The sequence below is a fragment of the Saimiri boliviensis genome, chromosome 10, assembly GCF_048565385.1.
Source record: "Saimiri boliviensis isolate mSaiBol1 chromosome 10, mSaiBol1.pri, whole genome shotgun sequence".
NCBI classification, from domain to species: domain Eukaryota; kingdom Metazoa; phylum Chordata; class Mammalia; order Primates; family Cebidae; genus Saimiri; species Saimiri boliviensis.
In genome coordinates, this window is record NC_133458.1 from 49,510,569 (window position 1) to 49,529,254 (window position 18,686).

Consider the following 18,686-nt stretch of genomic DNA (forward strand, 5'->3'; position numbering starts at 1 on the left):
AAATGAAGGGTAAACTTAACAGGAAAAAAAAGGAAAGAATTAATCCAATATTACCTTTTAAATGTATCAAAAACACCTGAATCATCAAAATTAATGGCATCGGGGTGTCCAGGAGGTAGACATACATCGCCAATATGAACTTCACAACATGGAATGCCATGCTGTACCACAGTCAAGCTTGGATAAAATGATGACCAACCTAAAGTTAAACAATGTTGCATAAAGGATGAGGACTCACAGAAAGAACCCTGAATTACTTTAGAACAGACATAGCATTTCTCTAAGTTAAAAAGTTACTAAGTCCCAAGAGACTCTCTAACACAAGTCACATAACTTTACAATAAAGAAGTACTAGATTAAGTACTTCCTTTCAGCAACATAAAAGCCTTCCAAAACTAGCTTACAATTCAGCATTTCGTTATATATATATGTATCTCCTTTATCGATCAGCACTTCCATCAGTTTACGAGACAGTAAGTGATAAAGAGGACTAAGACCATGAAATAGTCTCAATTATCAAATTATGTTTAGCATGGAGTTACTGTAATAAGGCTCTGAAGACTGATTCAGGTTTATATCATATTTGGTAACTCTTAATAAAAATGTGATTACTAGATTACTACATTCCCCAAACTATACCAAGATAATAGAAAGCTTACATGTATGCTACATGAACCTAAAATTTCTCATACTCAAAGGAAACAGAGTTCCCCCTGACTACTGCTAAGATACTTAAGCACCATTAGGTATTATTATAAGCATTGCCTATGGTAGTTTTTCATTTAGTTGAAAGATGTTTCCCCCTCAAATTATCTTTTCTTAATCATTAAAGCTACAGGCATAATTGCAGATTTAAGAAGCTTTGTTTAAAAAAAATTACTACAAATGCAATTGAAGCCCTACCTTTATTTTTAACATAGAAAGGGTGGTCCAGCTTACACTCTACGGTAAGTAAACCATCTTCTACTGTACCAGGATCAAAAGTCAACTTCAGTACAGACTCGCCAAATGATACACTTTCTTCATGTGATAACAACTTTAGACCATCAGAACCATAGCCCTGAAAATATATGCATAGCATGAATGAATTGGAAATGTTCAATTCAAAACACTGTGAAGTTGCCATTACATGTAAGACTGTGGAAAAGGTAAAAGTAACCAAGATGGGATCCCTGCCATTTAAGAGCTTTTAACCCAGTAGTGAAGAAAGATACATATGTAAATAACTAGACTGGAATAAGCCCTTTCACTCAAGTATAAATAATGGTGATGCAGTTTAATAAAGAGTTATTATTTCTGAAAGATTAACAAGGATTTTCAATTCCAACTGGAACTGAGATTTAAAAGGAGAATGCAACTGAGAAAGACAGAAGGACATGCCTTGCACCAACAAATTTTCAATTAACACCTTCTCAGAAGTGCTGAGTATTCGCTAAAAATACAAAGTGAGTTCAGATACGGGGCAAATAAAGCTAATATAAGAGAGGCCAGTTACTAAGAGGCTCTTTAAGACAGGCAAAGTAATTATACTTTTCGCTAAGAAGGTACTGGGAAGTCAATCAAAGTGTTTTTATCAGTATGACAATGTTTAAGATGATGGTAAATAAAAAGACTCTACAGAAGAGAACTCATATTCAATTACTTGACGATATGAGACATATCCATTATAGACCTGAACTGACAAAGACAATGGTAACAGAACCACACTAATTTAAATTCAATGAATACTGAGCATTTAATACATGCCACATGGGAGGATCTGAAAATACAAACGTTAACAAACATGATCCTTAGCCTCACATTCACAGAAAAAAAAAGGAGACAAACATGCCCAAAGCTAGAGTATCCAATCATCATTACTCTAATACATGAACACGGTAATGAGTAAGAAAGAAGGATGACTTAAAAGTCTTTATAGAATTAGAATCAAATGAATGTAAGTAAAGGGAAGAAATGGAATAGTAAAAGACAACTTCATGGTTTTGAATATGGTAATCAAGAAGGATGATCACAGTAACTTTAAAAGAATAGGAGAAAAGCCAAGAAGAGGACAAAAAGGTGAGGGCCGTTTTAGTCACACCAAGTTCAGTTCAAATATCTGATTGATATTCATGAAGAAATGTCTAACATGCAGCTGAAAATCAACAGGTGAAGGCTATAGACTGGCAAATAAGGAAATTACAAAATCTTCTAATTCTCAGGGCTACAGGAGACCTTAAAACTAATCTAATCCAATCGCATTTTTAGGAAGCCAATATTCAGAGGGGTTAACAATCTGCCTGAGATCAGTACACAGGTAATTGCTGGAGGAGCTGTAAAGAGAGTTCAGGTTTCCTGACTCCAAGTCCACAGTGCTTTCCACGGGACATGATGGAGGTGCGGCTGACATTATCAGGAGAGAGGATCGGGTGAACAAAGTGAAGAGGGGCAGAATCTTGTCTAATATTCAGCATTAGGGGCAGACAAGTACCCAGCCTAAAAGACTGGGAATCAGGATGCTGCTATGCCACACAAATCCAGGGAACACAGTATCAGGAACTAACCCAGTATGTCAAATGTTGTATAGACAGCAAACGGAACAAACGAAGTCTCTTGTCCTAGAAATCAGAATAAAAGCAGTAACCTTTGAGACAATTTTAGTAGAGCAGTAGAAGCCAAAGTTAGACTTGTGAACTTCACTAAAGTGAAGAGTAACAGCAAGGGGAGGACACTGAAGGCAGCCAAGACAAGACAGCTTTTCCCAAGAGACTTAATAGTGAGACACAGCAGGATCAAAAAAAGAATATATATAAGCACACTTCACATGCCCATTTTCTTGCCTACAGAAGACATGCAGAAATTAAAGATTTCAAAGTGAAAGATACCAACTTTATCCTAATACTGCTCACTACTGCTTTTGCTTATCAACTTAGAAAATGCTAGTTTTAAGTAACTTAATATAACTTAACTTATATAAAGTAACAATATAATTGACTGTCAATAATCTATAGGGGAATTAATCACTTTGAAGATTACCTAAGGCAAGGCTATGATTAGTTTATTTCTTCATTACGTGTTTTTGATACCAGTTTTCCCCAATCTAAAGTGTATAAAACACAAAGAAGCAATTAATACACTATTTCCCATCGAAGAAAGCATGGTAGAAAAGTCAGCCTAAAATCACTGCTCCTCCCCATCAGACTAAGCAGTGAGTAGTCACAAAAATGCTCTACCTAAAATGTAAGATGTCATATGAATATGAAAGTAAATGGAGGATATTTCTGTATATTAATAATAAATCTTGTTTCATGTTGAAAGATTGTGAAAAACTTTTTTAAGAATTTTAAATCAACCTTGTGAATGGCCATTTGAAGATCTTCCTCATTATCACAGCCTTCAGCTCTTGCAAAATCTTCAACATCTTGCCATTCCTTATTGCTTCCCTTATGAAAGCAAAGTCGTGTGCCTACGGTTTAGATAGAAAAAAATTATTAGACATGTGTCTGTGCTACACAAGTAAGCTGTAAAAAATACAAGTTTTTTGTTTTGTTTTGTTTTGTTTTTACCTTTCAAAAAACAGTGCCAGACAGTTGAAGGCCAGGAATTGCACCATCCCAAATCATCATCATCTGACAGGGAGGACATGCAGAAAATGCCAGATTCTGACTCACTATTTGCCTATGGAGAAAAATATTATCAACTTTCATTTGTTTTCAAAATGTATCTTTTAATACCTGTTTTTATCCCAAGTCTTTAGGCCCATGCTTATAGGTGGATAACTTAATAATTCTAAACTTAGGAACAATACAGTGCGTTCAAAAACTGAAGTTTTTGTCAGGCTCTGGGAGAATTTGCTTAAAAAAAAAAAGTATGCAGACACACACACAAAGTTTTTGGAAGCTTTAGTTATATGCACATTCCATTCATAATAAACTTTCTTAACAGATAATAGAGCTGTCTATAAAATCAAATCCAGATCACTAACAGACCAGTGAGACTTACTATTTCCTATGGGGAAAGTTAATGTATTTCAACTGTTGTGCAAATTTTGTAAAGTTTAATCTCACAAATAAACCTACCCTTTCATGTCTTACTGGTGTTTCCTCCTTCCAGTGATGATGAGGGAAGGCTGGCTCACTCTTCGAAGAAGAGGACACTGGTGGAGGGCGTGCATAGGAATGTAAACTTTTGCTAGTGGCTATGATGTGTACAGGAGATGATCTAAAATAAACCAACAGTTTCAACTGTAAGCATAGGTCCTTAAAGTAGATCCTTCCTGTTGATGAAAGAACTTCATATTTAAAATGCTAATGTTATTACACTGAACACAATCATGGTAAAACTAATAAATACAGTAAGATTTCATAATTGTATTCCTTAATTCCTTATCCAAACCTGCCTCACATTTTAGACATCATTTTTTCAGATTTGAGAATATAAATTATGACTGTTTCATTTATGTATCCCATTCATTTTTCTATCAATATATATACATGTGTATATTTCATTCGTGAATGATATTACCCCTTTATGGAGGGCTCCATACCCATTTCTTTCCTCTACTTTGATGTACTCAGTAAGTCTCAGCATGAAGCATGCAAGCTTAATGTAACCAACGCTGAACTTTTTATGTGCCAACCACATATCATCAGTGGGCAGACACAAAGAACTACCTTAAGCAAAAATGCTTAAACTTTTTAGACCAGAGAGCAGCCTATCTGCCCTCCGTGTAAATGGACATTCTTGTTTTCTAATACAAATTGCAAAAGCAACTACATATAAAGTCTTGTTATCTGTTCCCCTCAAGGATCACCTTAAAAAAACACTTCATTCCTTCCCCTCTTTTCTCCTCCTCAAAAGTCTCTTTACCAGGCAATGCTCCCTTTAGATTATATGGAGCTCCCAGGAGCATACCCAGATCCTTCCCTCACAAACAGACCAGATATTCATGTGTAGGGTAACAGAAAGAAACAAGCCTATAAAGGATGATTAATGATGTGTATGGACTCAGCAGTCTCTAAAGGAAGCAGAGAGGAAGACATTTAGGTGGAGGAGGGTAAACCATTTGAAGCTCAGGTCCCAAATCAGGATAATTGCCTGAGATGACAAATAGAGATCTGGTCCTTAACAGAAAAAGTTTATGCAGGTCTCTACTAATACTCTTTTTAAAAAGGACAGGAGGGACATCCTTCCAATTTTTCCCTTATTTCCTGAGAAATTTTATTAGCCTTTCAATGTCTACTTTATCCTCATTAACATTTCTTCATTTTACCTTTCCAGAAATTACTTTTAAATAAGGATCTATAATTTGCTTCCATTTTCTTATTCCTTAAAAAAAAAGGCCCTCAGGTTTCCAAGCATTTTAGCATGCTCTCCAATCAATTTTGGATTTCAAATTACATGCTGAATGTTTAATCTTTTGCCCAACAACTGCCCATCCTGTTATTACACATTTAGACATATATTAAGTATTACAGTGGCCAAACTGCTAAAGATTCCTTTTGTTAATCGCTGACTCCATGACTAATTTTTAAAAGTTTTATCAGTTCTTCTGTTTAGCCATTTAAAACAGAAGTAAGGAAAAGTAAAAATAAACAAAAAGGAAGGAACAATGTAATATTCTAAAATGTATATGGCCTAAACATTGTGTGAAAATTAACATGCCAAATATATCTGAACACTAACAGCATCAGTTTCTTCATCCCTCTGTCTATGCAGGGGTAATATAAATTTTACCTGTCCTCAACTCGTTAACTATACAGTTAAGACTTCAGATATCCAAAGCTCAGTAACATAGTTTAACACCCAACAAGAAGTTGCATGAGCAGACAGTGTTAGGAGGCAGGCCGGACAGCAGAGCATTACTCAAAATGCTGGATGGAATAATACATCCTCAGAGAGATACTCCCTTCCTTGTATCTTATGTCTTTATTTACAATGATTTTCTTCCAAAGGGTTTACTCACTTTCCATAAACTGTATTACTAATCCTATGACTCTGCTGTAAAAAGTGAAAAAAAAAGTATTATCCCTAGAGAAATAAAAAAAACTAATACTTAAATCAGATTTGTTTTAAAAATTATAAAGAATTTTTAGTTTTTTGACTATTAAGATTATAATAAAAACTAGGACTATAAAGGAAATAACTCTGAAAGCAAGTTTTCTTTCCTGTGGAAATGAACACAAAATTAAAATGAAATTAACTAAATTGAATTTGCTGTAGTCAAGATCAATATCCTGCTACATATAAGAAAAGCAGTGGCCAGGCGGGGTAGCTAATACCTGTAATCCCCGCACTTTGGGAGGCCACGATGGGTGGATCACGAGGTCAAGAGATTGAGACCATCCTGGCCAACATGGTGAAATCCCGTCTGTACTAAAAATACAAAAATCAGCTGGGTGTAGTGGCACGTGCAATATAAGTCCCAGCTACTTGGGAGGCTGAAGCAGCAGAATCGCCTGAACCCGGGAGGTGGAGGTCACAGTGAGCTGAGATTGCACCACTGCCCTCCAGCCTGACAACAGCGTTAAGACTCCATCTCAAAAAAAAAAGGAAGAAAAGAAAAAAAGGAATGGATGGAGGGTCAAAGAAAAAAATCAGGCAAGGTGCAGTGGCTCCTGCCTGTCATCCCAGCACTTTGGCAGGCCAAGGCCAGAGGATCACAAGGTCGAGACTGAGACCATCCTGGCCAACATGGTGAAACCCCATCTCTACTAAAAATACAAAAATTAGCTGGGCGTGGTGGCACGCGCCTATAGTCCCAGCTTCTTGGGAGGCTGAGACAGGAGAATGGCTTAAACCCAGGAGGCAGAGGTTGCAGTGAGCCTGGATTGTGCCACTGCACTCCAGCCTGGTGACAGAAGACTTTGTCTCAAAAAAATAAAAATAAAAATAAATTAGCTGGGCACAGTGGTGCACATGTGTAGTCCCAGCTACTAGGAGGCTGAGGCAGGAGCATCACTGGAACCCAGAAGGCAGAGGTTGCAGTGAGCCAAGATTGTGCCACTGCACTCCAGCCTGGTAACTGGACAAGACTCTGTCTCAAAAAAAAAAAGAGAAAAAGAAAGAAAGAAAAGCAGCACAACTTAATGTGTTGCAATAAAAATGAGATATCATACCTAGTAAGTCTATTCTTTGGCAATGCATGATACTAACTTAAGAGTACTAACAAATTTACAGTTATTCCTACGTTACCTAGTATAAAACTCTGGTCTATCATTTTCCACTCGCAGGTGTGCAAATATGGGCATCTGTCTCCCTTATAAACTGTCATATTTCCTCATTTCTTTTTAGGGATAAATAATGAAGTGTTTTCCACTTAGGCCTCCTTAGGCATATTAGCTGGAAACTTCCATAATTTCCTAACACAGCTACTCATTGTCTTTAACTCTGGTCTGAACATATGGAACAGTGATTTTTACCAATGGGAATCCAGTTTTGTAAGTTTAAGATTTTAATATTAGCAAATTTTAGAATTAGCAAACACGTAAATAACGTAAGGCCACATAAACTATGGAAGAAACAAAGCTAGACCAAAAGGAAACAAACTCAAGGTTGATAAAAAGTTTAAAATATAATCTTGATTACAACTATGCTTCTTTAGACAAATACAGTTTTCATTTCTATATGTAGAAATATATAATGAGGTATTTCATGGTCTATTTTAAACATTTATAAATACTTTTTACTCTACAGTTCTCATCACCTTTATCTAGTTCTCAATACATGAAATCATGGTAGTGAGTGAAATAATTCTTTGATCATTAGATAAGGAGCTTAATTCTAAAGATGATTTAAATTCTAATAATTTAAAGCATTATTACTTTAAAAATAGGAAAAAATTTAAATAAAACCTTTTTGTAATGATATAATTTTTAAATAAAAATATCATCAATGTTCCTACCTATTGTAAAATGAGCACTGCATCAGTGGACTTTGTGGACTGGTGGCAATATTTGCTAATTCTGTTAGCCAGTCCACCTCATTTTCACGGTAAGTAGTTTCTGGTATGTCTGAGGTATTTTGGTTCCAAGTTGGTCTTGGGTATTCTTGATGTGAAACATCTGAACTCAGCTGGTACATGGCAGATTGGGTAGGATCACTTTGAACTGCCTGAAGTTCAGGAAGGTCATCTGCAAATAAACACAAGCAAAATCATAAAAAGGAAATTACTAATACAAGGAACGGTATTATAATTGTAATTAAAAGAGAAGTCCTCAATTTTAGCGAAATAATTTTGAGAGAGGAAAATCATAAATGTAGAATTCTACTCACAGACTGGAAAAACATGGTTTGGTTTGTTTTCTACTTTTTATTCCCCCTAGTTTTTTGTACATCACCTAGGAGTGACCCATATGCCATTGGGACATTTTTACATTAACAAGTTAATGAAGAAAAAGGCATTTTATGTTTGCAATATATACTTATTACTCACATACTTTAATAACCTGTTATACAAATTACTATATCAATAATTTACATATATAATATAGATCATGTATTTAGCTACTACTTACACAACTCTGTGTATTTCTTTTTACTAACAAATTCTGAACTTAATATGTATTGAGTGCATTCCTAAAAGGTAACTTAATGATACCCTCTCAGTTCCTCAAAAGGTGATTAGAAATATTACCCAAGTACCACGCATGTAATGAATTCCAAAATATTCAATTCTTTAAAAAAATCACATATATACATTCATAAAAAAAAGTACATATATATCAGCTGGGTGTGGTGACTCACGCCTATAATCCCAGCACTTTGGGAGGCTGAGGCAGGCGGATCATAAGGTCAGGAGATCAACACCATCCTGGCCAACATGGTGAAACCCCATCTCTACTAAAATACAAAAAATTTGCCGGCATGGTGCTATGTTTCTGCAGTACATCTACTTGGGAGGCTGAGGAAAGGGAATCACTTGAACCTGGGAGGAAGAGACTGCAGTAAGCCGAGACTGCAGTGAGCAGAGATTGTGCCACTGCACTCCGACCCAGTGACAGGGCAAGACTCCATCTCAAAAAAAAAATTATATAAAGATGCTTTATGTGTTTTTTTATATATGCTTTATTTATATGTATATAAAGATGCTTTTTCTTTCCTACTATATACACACACATACATACAGACACATATGTCTTCTCATCTTGAAGGCTTAAAAAAAAAAACCTCTCCATGAAACACATACCTACAAACTCCACAAACCTACTGGGTCCCTTAAATATGCAAGTCAAGAAAACTTCTAGTCTCCTAACTGTCACTATAAAAGTATGTATAATTCCTATTCAGGCAAATATTCCAAAACAGTTTACTAAAACTGACATGTCCTAACTTTTTTAAAAAAATTGTTCTGTTTTTTTGAGACAGGCTCTTACTCTGCTGCCCAGGCTGGAATGCAGTGGTGCAATTATAGCTCACTCCAGCCTTGGACCCCTGGGCTCGAGTGATCCTCACTCCTCTGCCTAGGTAGCTAAGACTATGGGCACATGCCCATCATGCCCAGCTAATTAAAAAAAATTTTTTTTCTGGGCGCAGTGGCTCACGTCTTTAATCCCAGCGCTTTGGGAAGGCTGAGGCAGACGGATCACTTGAGGTCAGGAATTCGACACCAGCCTGGCCAACATGGTGAAACCTCGTATCTGCTAAAAATATAAAAATTAGCTGGGTGTGGTGGCACATGCCTGTAATCCCAGCTACTCAGGAGGCTGAAGCAGGAGAATCACTTGAACCTGGGAGGCGGAGGTTGCGGTGAGCTGAGATCATGCCACTGCCCTGGAGCCTGAGCGACAGAGTGAGATCCAATCTCAAAAACCCGCGCTACACTGACCAGGCTGGTCTTGAACTCGTGGTCTCAAAATGATCCCCACACGTTGGCCCCTCAACTGCTGGGATTACCAGCATGAATCATCATGCCAAGCCAAACTGAAATGTTTTAATTAAAAGTACTGATTCAGGCCGGGCGCGGTGGCTCAAGCCTGTAATCCCAGCACTTTGGGAGGCCGAGGCGGGTGGATCACAAGGTCAAGAGATCGAGACCATCCTGGTCAACATGATGAAACCCCGTCTCTACTAAAAATACAAAAAATTAGCTGGGCATAGTGGTGGTGCCTGTAATTCCAGCTACTCAGGAGGCTGAGTCAGGAGAATTGCCTGAACCCAGGAGGCGGAGGTTGCGGTGAGCCGAGATCGCGCCATTGCACTCCAGCCTGGGTAATAAGAGCAAAACTCCCGTCTCAAAAAAAAAAAAAAAAGTACTGATTCAAGATATCCATTCATAAAAACTGATTTCTTTCCCAAGAGTCCTGAAGCAGCCAAGGCATTCTAGAACATCATACCAATTTAAAATAATTCTACCCTACACTTTTCATGCTGGTATAGCTTATCTCCCTTCCCTGTTTGCCTTTGACTAACATTTACTTACTGCAAAGAGTTCATTTCTGTTTTTGAAGGTCAGGAAATTAACTTTTTAAATGAAGTCGTAAGTAGAAGGTGCAAGTTTTTTTTTACTGCCCTGGGACCCAAATTTCTGAGTTCCTCCTGAAACTAAAAACATGATGGTGGAAGATCAACTGCCTGATTAAAATGGCACTCCTTGCTCAATAGTAACCAGTACTCAATAAATACTATGGCCGAGAAAATCCTTGGCATTCAAGCACCTTAAGATCTCCAAATTTCAATCACCATCGGAGATTACTACAAACAACTCTATGCACATAAACCTGGAAGAAATAGATAAATTCCTGGACACTTGTATCCTCCCAAGCCTAAACCAGGAAGAAGTTGAAACCCTGAATAGACCAATAACAAGGGCTGAAGTTGAGGCAGCAATTCATAGCCTGCCAACCAAAAAAAGTCCAGGTTCAGATGGGTTCACAGCCAAATTCTACCAGACATACAAAGAGGAGCTGGTACCAGTCCTTCTGAAACTATTCCAAACAATCCAAAAAGAGGGAATCCTTCCCAAATCATTTTATAAGACCAACATCATCCTAATACCAAAACGTGGCAGAGACTCAACAAGAAAAGAAAACTTCAGGCCAATATCCATGATGAACATAGATGCAAAAACCTTCAATAAAATACTGGCAAACTGACTGCAACAGCACATCCAAAAGCTTATCCACCATGATCAAGTAGGCTTCATCCCGGGGATGCAAGATTGGTTCAACATAAACAAGTCTATAAACGTAATTTACCACATAAACAGAACCAAAGACAAAAACCACATGATTATCTCAATAGATGCAGAGAAGGCCTTTGACAAAACAGCGCTTTATGCTAAAAAACTCTCAATAAACTAGGTATCGATGGAAATGTATCTCAAAATAATAAAAGCAATTTACGACAAACCCACAGCCAATATCATACTGAATGGGCAAAAAATGGAAGCATTCCCTTTGAAAGCTGGCACTAGACAAGGATGCCTTCTCTCTCACCACTCCTATTCCATACAGTATTGGAAGTTCTAGCCAGACCAATCAGGCAAGGAAAAGAAATAAAGGGTATTCAGTTAGGAAAGGAAGCAGTCAAATTGTCTCTATTTGCAGACAACATGATTGTGTATTTAGAAGATCCCGCTGTCTCAGCCCAAAATCTCCTGAAACTGATAAGCAACTTCAGCAAAGTCTCAGGATACAAAATCAACATCCAAAAATCCCAGGCATTCCTACACACCAGTGACAGGCTTAAGAGACCCAAATCAAGAACAAACTGCCATTCACAATTGCTACAAAGAGAATAAAATTCCTAGGAATACAACTAATAAAGAAGGTTCTCTTCAAGGAGAACTACAAACCACTGCTCAATGAAATAAAGAGAGGACACAAACAGATGGAGAAACATTCCATGTTCATGGTTAGGAAGAATCAATATCATGAAAATGGCCATACTGCCCAAAGTAATTTATAGATTCAATGCTATCCCCATCAAGCTACCAATGACCTTCTTCACAGAACTGGAAAAAGCCACCTTAAACTTCGTATGGAACCAAAAGACAGCCTGCACAGCCAAGTGTATTCTAAGCAAAAATAACAAAGCTGGAGGCATCACACTACTGGACTTCAAATTATACTACAAGGCTACAGTAATCAAAGCACCATGGTACTGGTACCAAAACAGAGATATAGACCAATGGAACAGAACAGAGGCCTCGGAGGCAACACCACACATCTACAACCATCTGATCTTTGACAAACCTGACAAAAACAAGCAATGGGGAAAGGAGTCCCTGTTTAATAAATGCTGTTGAGAAAACTGGCTAGCCATGTGCAGAAAGCAGAAACTGGACCCTTTCCTGACCCCTTACACTAAAATTAACTTCAAATGGATTAAAGACTTAAACATAAGACCTAACACCATAAAAACCCTAGAAGAAAATCTAGGCAAAACCATTCAGGACATAGGCGTAGGCAAGGACTTCATGACTAAAACACCAAAAGCACTGGCAACAAAAGCCAAAATAGACAAATTGGACCTAATGAAACTCCAGAGCTTCGGCACAGCAAAAGAAACAATCATTAGAGTGAATCGGCAACCAACAGAATGGGAAAATATTTTTGCAATCTACCCATCTGACAAAGGGCTCATATCCAAATCTACAAAGAACTAAAACAGATTTACAAGAAAAAAAAACCCATTCAAAAGTAGGCAAAGGATATGAACAGACATTTTACAAAAGAAGACATGTATGAGGCCAACAAACATGAAAAAATGCTCATCATCACTGGTCATTAGAGAAATGCAAATCAAAACTACATTGAGATACCATCTCATGCCAGTTAGAATGGTGATCATCAAAAAATCTGAAGACAACAGATACTGGAAAGGATGTGGAGAAATAGGAACACTTTTACACTGTTGGTGGGAGTGTAAATTAATTCAACCATTGTGGAAGAAAGTGTAGCAATTCCTCAAGGACCTAGAAACAGAAATTCCATTTGACCCAACAATCCCATTACTGGGTATATATCCAAAGGATTAGAAATCATTCTCTTATAAGGACACATGCACACGAATGTTCACTGCGGCAGTGTTTACAATAGCAAAGATGTGCAACCAGCCCAAATGCCCATCGATGATAGACTGGACAGGGAAAATGTGGCACACATACACCATGGAATACTATGCAGCCATAAAAAACTATGAATTCGTGTCCTTCGTAGGGACATGGATGAACCCTGGAAACCGCCATTCTTAGCAAATTGACACAAGAACAGAAAATCAAACACCACATGTTCTCACTCACAGGTGGGTGGTGAACAATGAGAACACACGGACACAGAGAGGGGAGCATCACACTGAGGTCTGTGGAGGGGAGCTAGGGGAAGGACAGCGTGGGGTGGGGAGTTGGGGAGGGATAACATGGGGAGAAATGCCAGATATAGGTGATAGGGAGGAAGGCAGCAAACCACATTGCCATGTATGTACCTATGCAATAATCTTGCATGTTCCTCACCTGTACCCCAAAACCTAAACGCAGTAAAATAAATAAATGTGTGTGTGTGTGTGTGTGTGTGTGTGTGTGCGTGTGCGTGTATAAAATAAAAAATCTCCAAATTTCCAAACATTACTGTAGTACATAATCTCCTGCACTTCATGACTTGTAAAATTAAGACAGGTGTATCTTCTCCTAAGGGTTTTTATAAACATAAAGGAAAAACCCATATTAAATGGGGGCAAAGCCAAGCTGAAAAGCTGGGCAGCAATCAAAGGTCACTTGTTAGCTCTATACTCCTGAACACCAGCCTCGAGGCAATACAATTCAAAAACATACCTCAACAGACCTACACATTCTACATACAAGTCACATATCTCGAGCAGTTTTGCAATAGTGACAACCATAAATGTCAGATCCTCAAGTTTCAAGGGTCCACTGTAATTTCCACATTATACCAGCAAATCTGCCATGAAGAGTGGCTAAGCATATTTCACTGAGCTCTCTGGAGCATACTTCAAAAACAGCATCTTTCAAAAAGCCACAAGTGGGGTCCAATCTTTATACACAAAGCAGTTTAATTTAATAATCTGTAAATGTATCTCTATAACCACAAATAGTCCAACTCACATTGGTTTTAAGTAATATTTTAAAAGTAATAACAGAATGTTGAAAATTCCTAATATACAAATACTTCACATAGTTTTCTAGCCAGTGAAGGTTGGTGGAAAAGCTGGCTAAGTATGAAAATTTATCAGAATCTTAGTGAGATTCCTATATAATTTTTAATTTTGTTTACCAAGCTCCATGTGCTCATCACAGGAGTTATATCCAGGTGAAGATGGCAAATTCTCATTACACTGCAGCAACTCCAATGAGTCATTCATTCCTGAAGCTCTCTTGTCCATCACCAACAGGAGTTTCTGTACTGCATTAGGCATCTGATTTGTCTTCACTTCCCACACCATGTTATGGTGCTCTGACTTAAAAACAGAAGAAAAAATGTCAAGCCATGCCATTTGGGCATTACACAAACACAAAATAAATCAAAGGCATGACAATGTTGCTTTTTTGTTTTTTTAAGACATAGTCTCACTCTGTCGCCCAGGCTGCAGTGGAGTGGCATGATCTCGGCCCACAACAACCTCCACCTCCTGGGTTCAAGGGATTCTCCTACCTCAGCCACTCAAGTACCTGGGATTACAGGCATGTACCACCACACTCAGCTAATTTTTCTATTTTTAGTAGAGATGGGGTTTTGACATGTTGGCCAGGCTGGTCTCAAACCCCTGACCTCAAGATATCTGCCCACATCAGCCTTCCAAAGCGCAGAAATTACAGGTGTGAGCCACCACGCCCAGTCACAGTGTTACATTTTAACTTAATCATATACTGCCATTTATAGCCCCCTCAAATTCTTCAGGTCAGGATGACTCCCTAATATCTTGGGCTACAACTGAATGCTCAATGCTAAATTATACTGGAATCCCAATAGATTAATATCTTGAATTTATCTTTTTTAAAGTCTTTCCTACTAAAGAATAATGGCATTATATGTATTTTTATTTATTTATTTATTTATTTTTTGAGACAGAGTCTCACTCTGTCACCAGGCACTAGGCTGGAGTGCAGTGGCTCACTGCAACCTCCACCTCCTGGGTTCAAGCAATTCTCTTGCCTCAGCCTCCCAAGTACCTGGGACTACAGGTGCACATCGCCACGCCCAGCTAATTTTTTTTTTGTATTTTTAGTAGAGACGGTGTTTCACCATGTTGGCCAGGATGGTCTCGATCTCTTGACCTTGTGATCCGCCCACCTCGGCCTCCCAAAGTGCTGGGATTACAGGCTTGAGCCGCTACGCCCGGCCATATTTTTATTTCTTTAACCTAGTAACCATCCTTTCAGATGCAAATACTGAGACTAATAAGACTTTGCTTCACTTGTACCTTCAAATTCAAAAGAAAATTTAAAGACCTTCCTCAATAAAAGTTAAAAAGATTGAAGGAATATTCCATTTTTTAAAAAAGATTCTATTTTAATGTCTCTATTTACTGTGTTTGTCATTTTGCTTCCTCATTCTGAAAGTAAACTACTTCAGCACACTTAAAAAATACATTTTCAATGAACATTTAAGAAAGAGTTTCTTTAAATGGCCATATACTACTATTCTCATAAAAATAAAAATGTTCTTAGGCTTTCCTACTGAAAATTTGGGATCTAGCCAAAATAGATACCTGTCATTCTGAATAGAATATGATGTCTAAAAAGATGAATAATAATCATGGGAAATTTAGTTAAACAACTAGTAAATCTACCTGTAAGCCTACAAAGTTATCACAAGGAGGAGAATATGGGTTAACACATTTAAATAATTTCTTAGCAAAGTCCAACAACTAAATACTATTATGAAAGGAAAAAGTGGTTATACCTTTTATTTCACCCTTTGGACAATGATCAAATTAGTTCTTTAACATAAGGGACAACAGAAAGATTTTCTGATTTCTCAGACTCTAGTCTAAATTCCATTTTTAAAAAAAGTTCTAACCTGATGCAGTGGCTCATGCCTATAGTTCCAGCTACTTGGGTTAGACTGAAGTGGAAGGACTCCTTGAGCCTATGTGCTGGAATCCAATCTGGGCAATGAGCAAGACCTCACCTCTTAAAGAAAAACAAAGTTCTAATGAGTGAATATGAAATACCCAAAAAATCCTGACTTTTGCAACAATATATTTTTCCTTAAAACAAAGTAATAAAATACACTGCTGTTAAAAGTCCCTGAAAGTCAAGTATCCCAGTGCAGGCTGATTAAAACTGCACCAAAAAAAGGTTAATTATTTAATATTAAACTGCACCAAAAAAAGTTAATTATTTAATATTTATAAGCTTTCTAAGCCATCGTGTTAATTGCCAATAAACACTGGTGATACTGATAAATTTCTTTCTATAAAGGCTTTTTCATGATCTTTTAGATTTCTGAAATGTTTTCCTGACTAGAAAATACAATCACTGTGCAAAAAATGGGAAAAAATTTTTCTGAGGAATGTAATGATTACTTCTAACACCACCAACCAGTTTTAGATACTTTTAACATTTTGATATATTACAATCCAATCTGTTTCATGCACACATACACAAAATCGTGTTCTTCTTCCCATTTCATATTATAGTTTGATACCTTTTTGCCTAATGTAAGTTCATAAGCATTTTCTTATGCCATTAATTTTTTTCAAAGCTCTTAAATAGTTAAACATACATCATAAGGATGTGCCAAAATTCACTTACCCACCTACTGCTAAATATGCTATTCCCAGCTTCTTCATTCTTCTAAACAACACTGAATTTATATTCTTATTTTTAAAAGTATTTGCTTACATCTGATTATTTTAGATTCCTACAGGGTTCTTGACACATAGACCAACTACATGCTTATTGCCTTCCTGTATGTCTAACATTCTATTTTGGATGCTATCTGCCTATACTCCTCAAAAGTAACTCTTATTCTGGGCACTGCTTTAGATCCTTGCTCAATAATGACTACGCAACATATTATGGTGTAGCAAAAAAGGGCACTGGGTTAGATGTAAGGAAACAGGTTTTGATTTCAGCTTGATCACTTACCAAACATATGACCTAAGTAACTGAGTTTCTCATTAACTCAACATCTTCATCTGTAAAATAGAGCTAATGATACCTGCTCTACTTTGAGAGTTGTTCACTCTGAGAATGAAATGAAGCAGTGAAAAAAATGTAAAATAACGTCTTTTGGAATTTTTTTTACCCCCAGATGTAGGGCAATATTAAACGTACTTTGGGTTTGTAATGTCCTAAATAGTTACTGAAAATACATATTTAACAGGTGGAAATCAGATAGCTATTCAGTTTCAACACTCTACTCCCTGGGAGATATGATGACAAATCATCCAACATATCTCAATAAAAGTCATATCATGCCATTACTTTAAGCCCCTAAAACATGAAATTCGGAAGAAATTAACACTTCTCTAGTTTAGTACAATGCACTGATCACAATCAGTCTTGGCAAATAATTACAGCAAATATACTGGGATATAACAATTTCCCCCACAGAACTACCAACTAGAGAAAATGTGGTAACACAAATCTATTTCCCAAGCATGAAATCATGATATTGAGGCTCCACCTTCTCCCTAAAAAAAATAAAAAACGGAGCAAATTTAGCTTCATCAGTGATTCTCAACTCCATCCTGTGGCACACAGAATCATATATATGCTTTTAAAAAACGTTGTCCAGGCCTCAACCCCAGAGGATCTATTTCATGTGGGTTACAACTTTGTGCACTGGTTTTTGTTTCCAGGTGTAAAATATTGAGACATACTGGGCTAAAAATGGTTGCTAAATTCCCACTTATTTTAAAAAATCATTAATAAATACTATGTACAAGGCATTGCATTAGTTGCAATCTGGACCTCACTAATGAACAATTAATCATGAGTCTCAAGGAATCTATGCTTTAGTGGAAAGATACAAGCAGATGACCACAGTTCTACAGAGCAGGACTTGGCTATGAATGGGTTAAAAGAAAAGCAGGGAGGGAGATCTCCCAGTGAGAGAAACTCACAGGATTAAACTCATACAGCTGGCAAAGTCCTAGATGAGATCAGAAGAATGTAGAATCTAGTTTCACCACAAAGTAGGATGGCCTTGTGTGTCATGTGATCATGAATACAGAGGCTTTAAGAATACTACTATATGGAAAGGTAGTCTAGGATCAGTGTTCAGTTCTACTTATAGGAAAACTATTTATTTATTTATTTAGAGACAAGAATGAGGATTCTGAAATCAGGCTGCCTGAGTTTATATACCAGATCTGCCACTTATTAGCTATGTGCCCTAAATAATTTACTTAAAATCTTCATGCCTTGTTTATAAGATGGAAATAAAAGTACCTACCTCACAGGTTGTTATAAAATCTCAGTGAGATTAGGTAAAATGCTCAGAATAGTGCCTAACACAAAGCACACCTTCACTGCACTGTGGCTAGTGTTATGACTAGCAGTTATCAGACGATGAAGAACCACTGAGGATTTTTTAATAGAGTTCTGACATGATCAGAACCATACTTTAAAACAGTCTCTTTGAGTCTATGGACAAAATCATACTGAAACACTGCATAAGTATACAAGAGCACCTACATTTTAGAAGGGTATATTTTTTTTTAAAAAAAAAAAGAGATACTCACATTCTCAATCTCTATGTAAGCCACCTGTCTCCAGCTTCCTTTACAATAGTTCTCAG

General features: G+C 37.2%; 1 protein-coding gene across 2 annotated transcripts in view; it reads right to left on the reverse strand.

The window, feature by feature from the left end:
- Nucleotides 1-18,686, reverse strand: part of HBP1 (HMG-box transcription factor 1) — a 36,674-nt gene that overhangs the window by 11,892 nt on the left and 6,096 nt on the right. For both annotated transcript variants that reach the window (XM_003921100.4, XM_003921101.4), the window contains exons 2-8: nucleotides 14,211-14,394; nucleotides 7,883-8,111; nucleotides 4,059-4,200; nucleotides 3,546-3,657; nucleotides 3,333-3,445; nucleotides 904-1,060; nucleotides 55-199 (exon numbers count right to left, since the gene is read on the reverse strand). In XM_003921100.4, coding sequence (XP_003921149.1) covers nucleotides 55-199; nucleotides 904-1,060; nucleotides 3,333-3,445; nucleotides 3,546-3,657; nucleotides 4,059-4,200; nucleotides 7,883-8,111; nucleotides 14,211-14,394 — 1,082 coding nt within the window. The remainder of the gene's footprint in view (nucleotides 1-54; nucleotides 200-903; nucleotides 1,061-3,332; nucleotides 3,446-3,545; nucleotides 3,658-4,058; nucleotides 4,201-7,882; nucleotides 8,112-14,210; nucleotides 14,395-18,686) is intronic.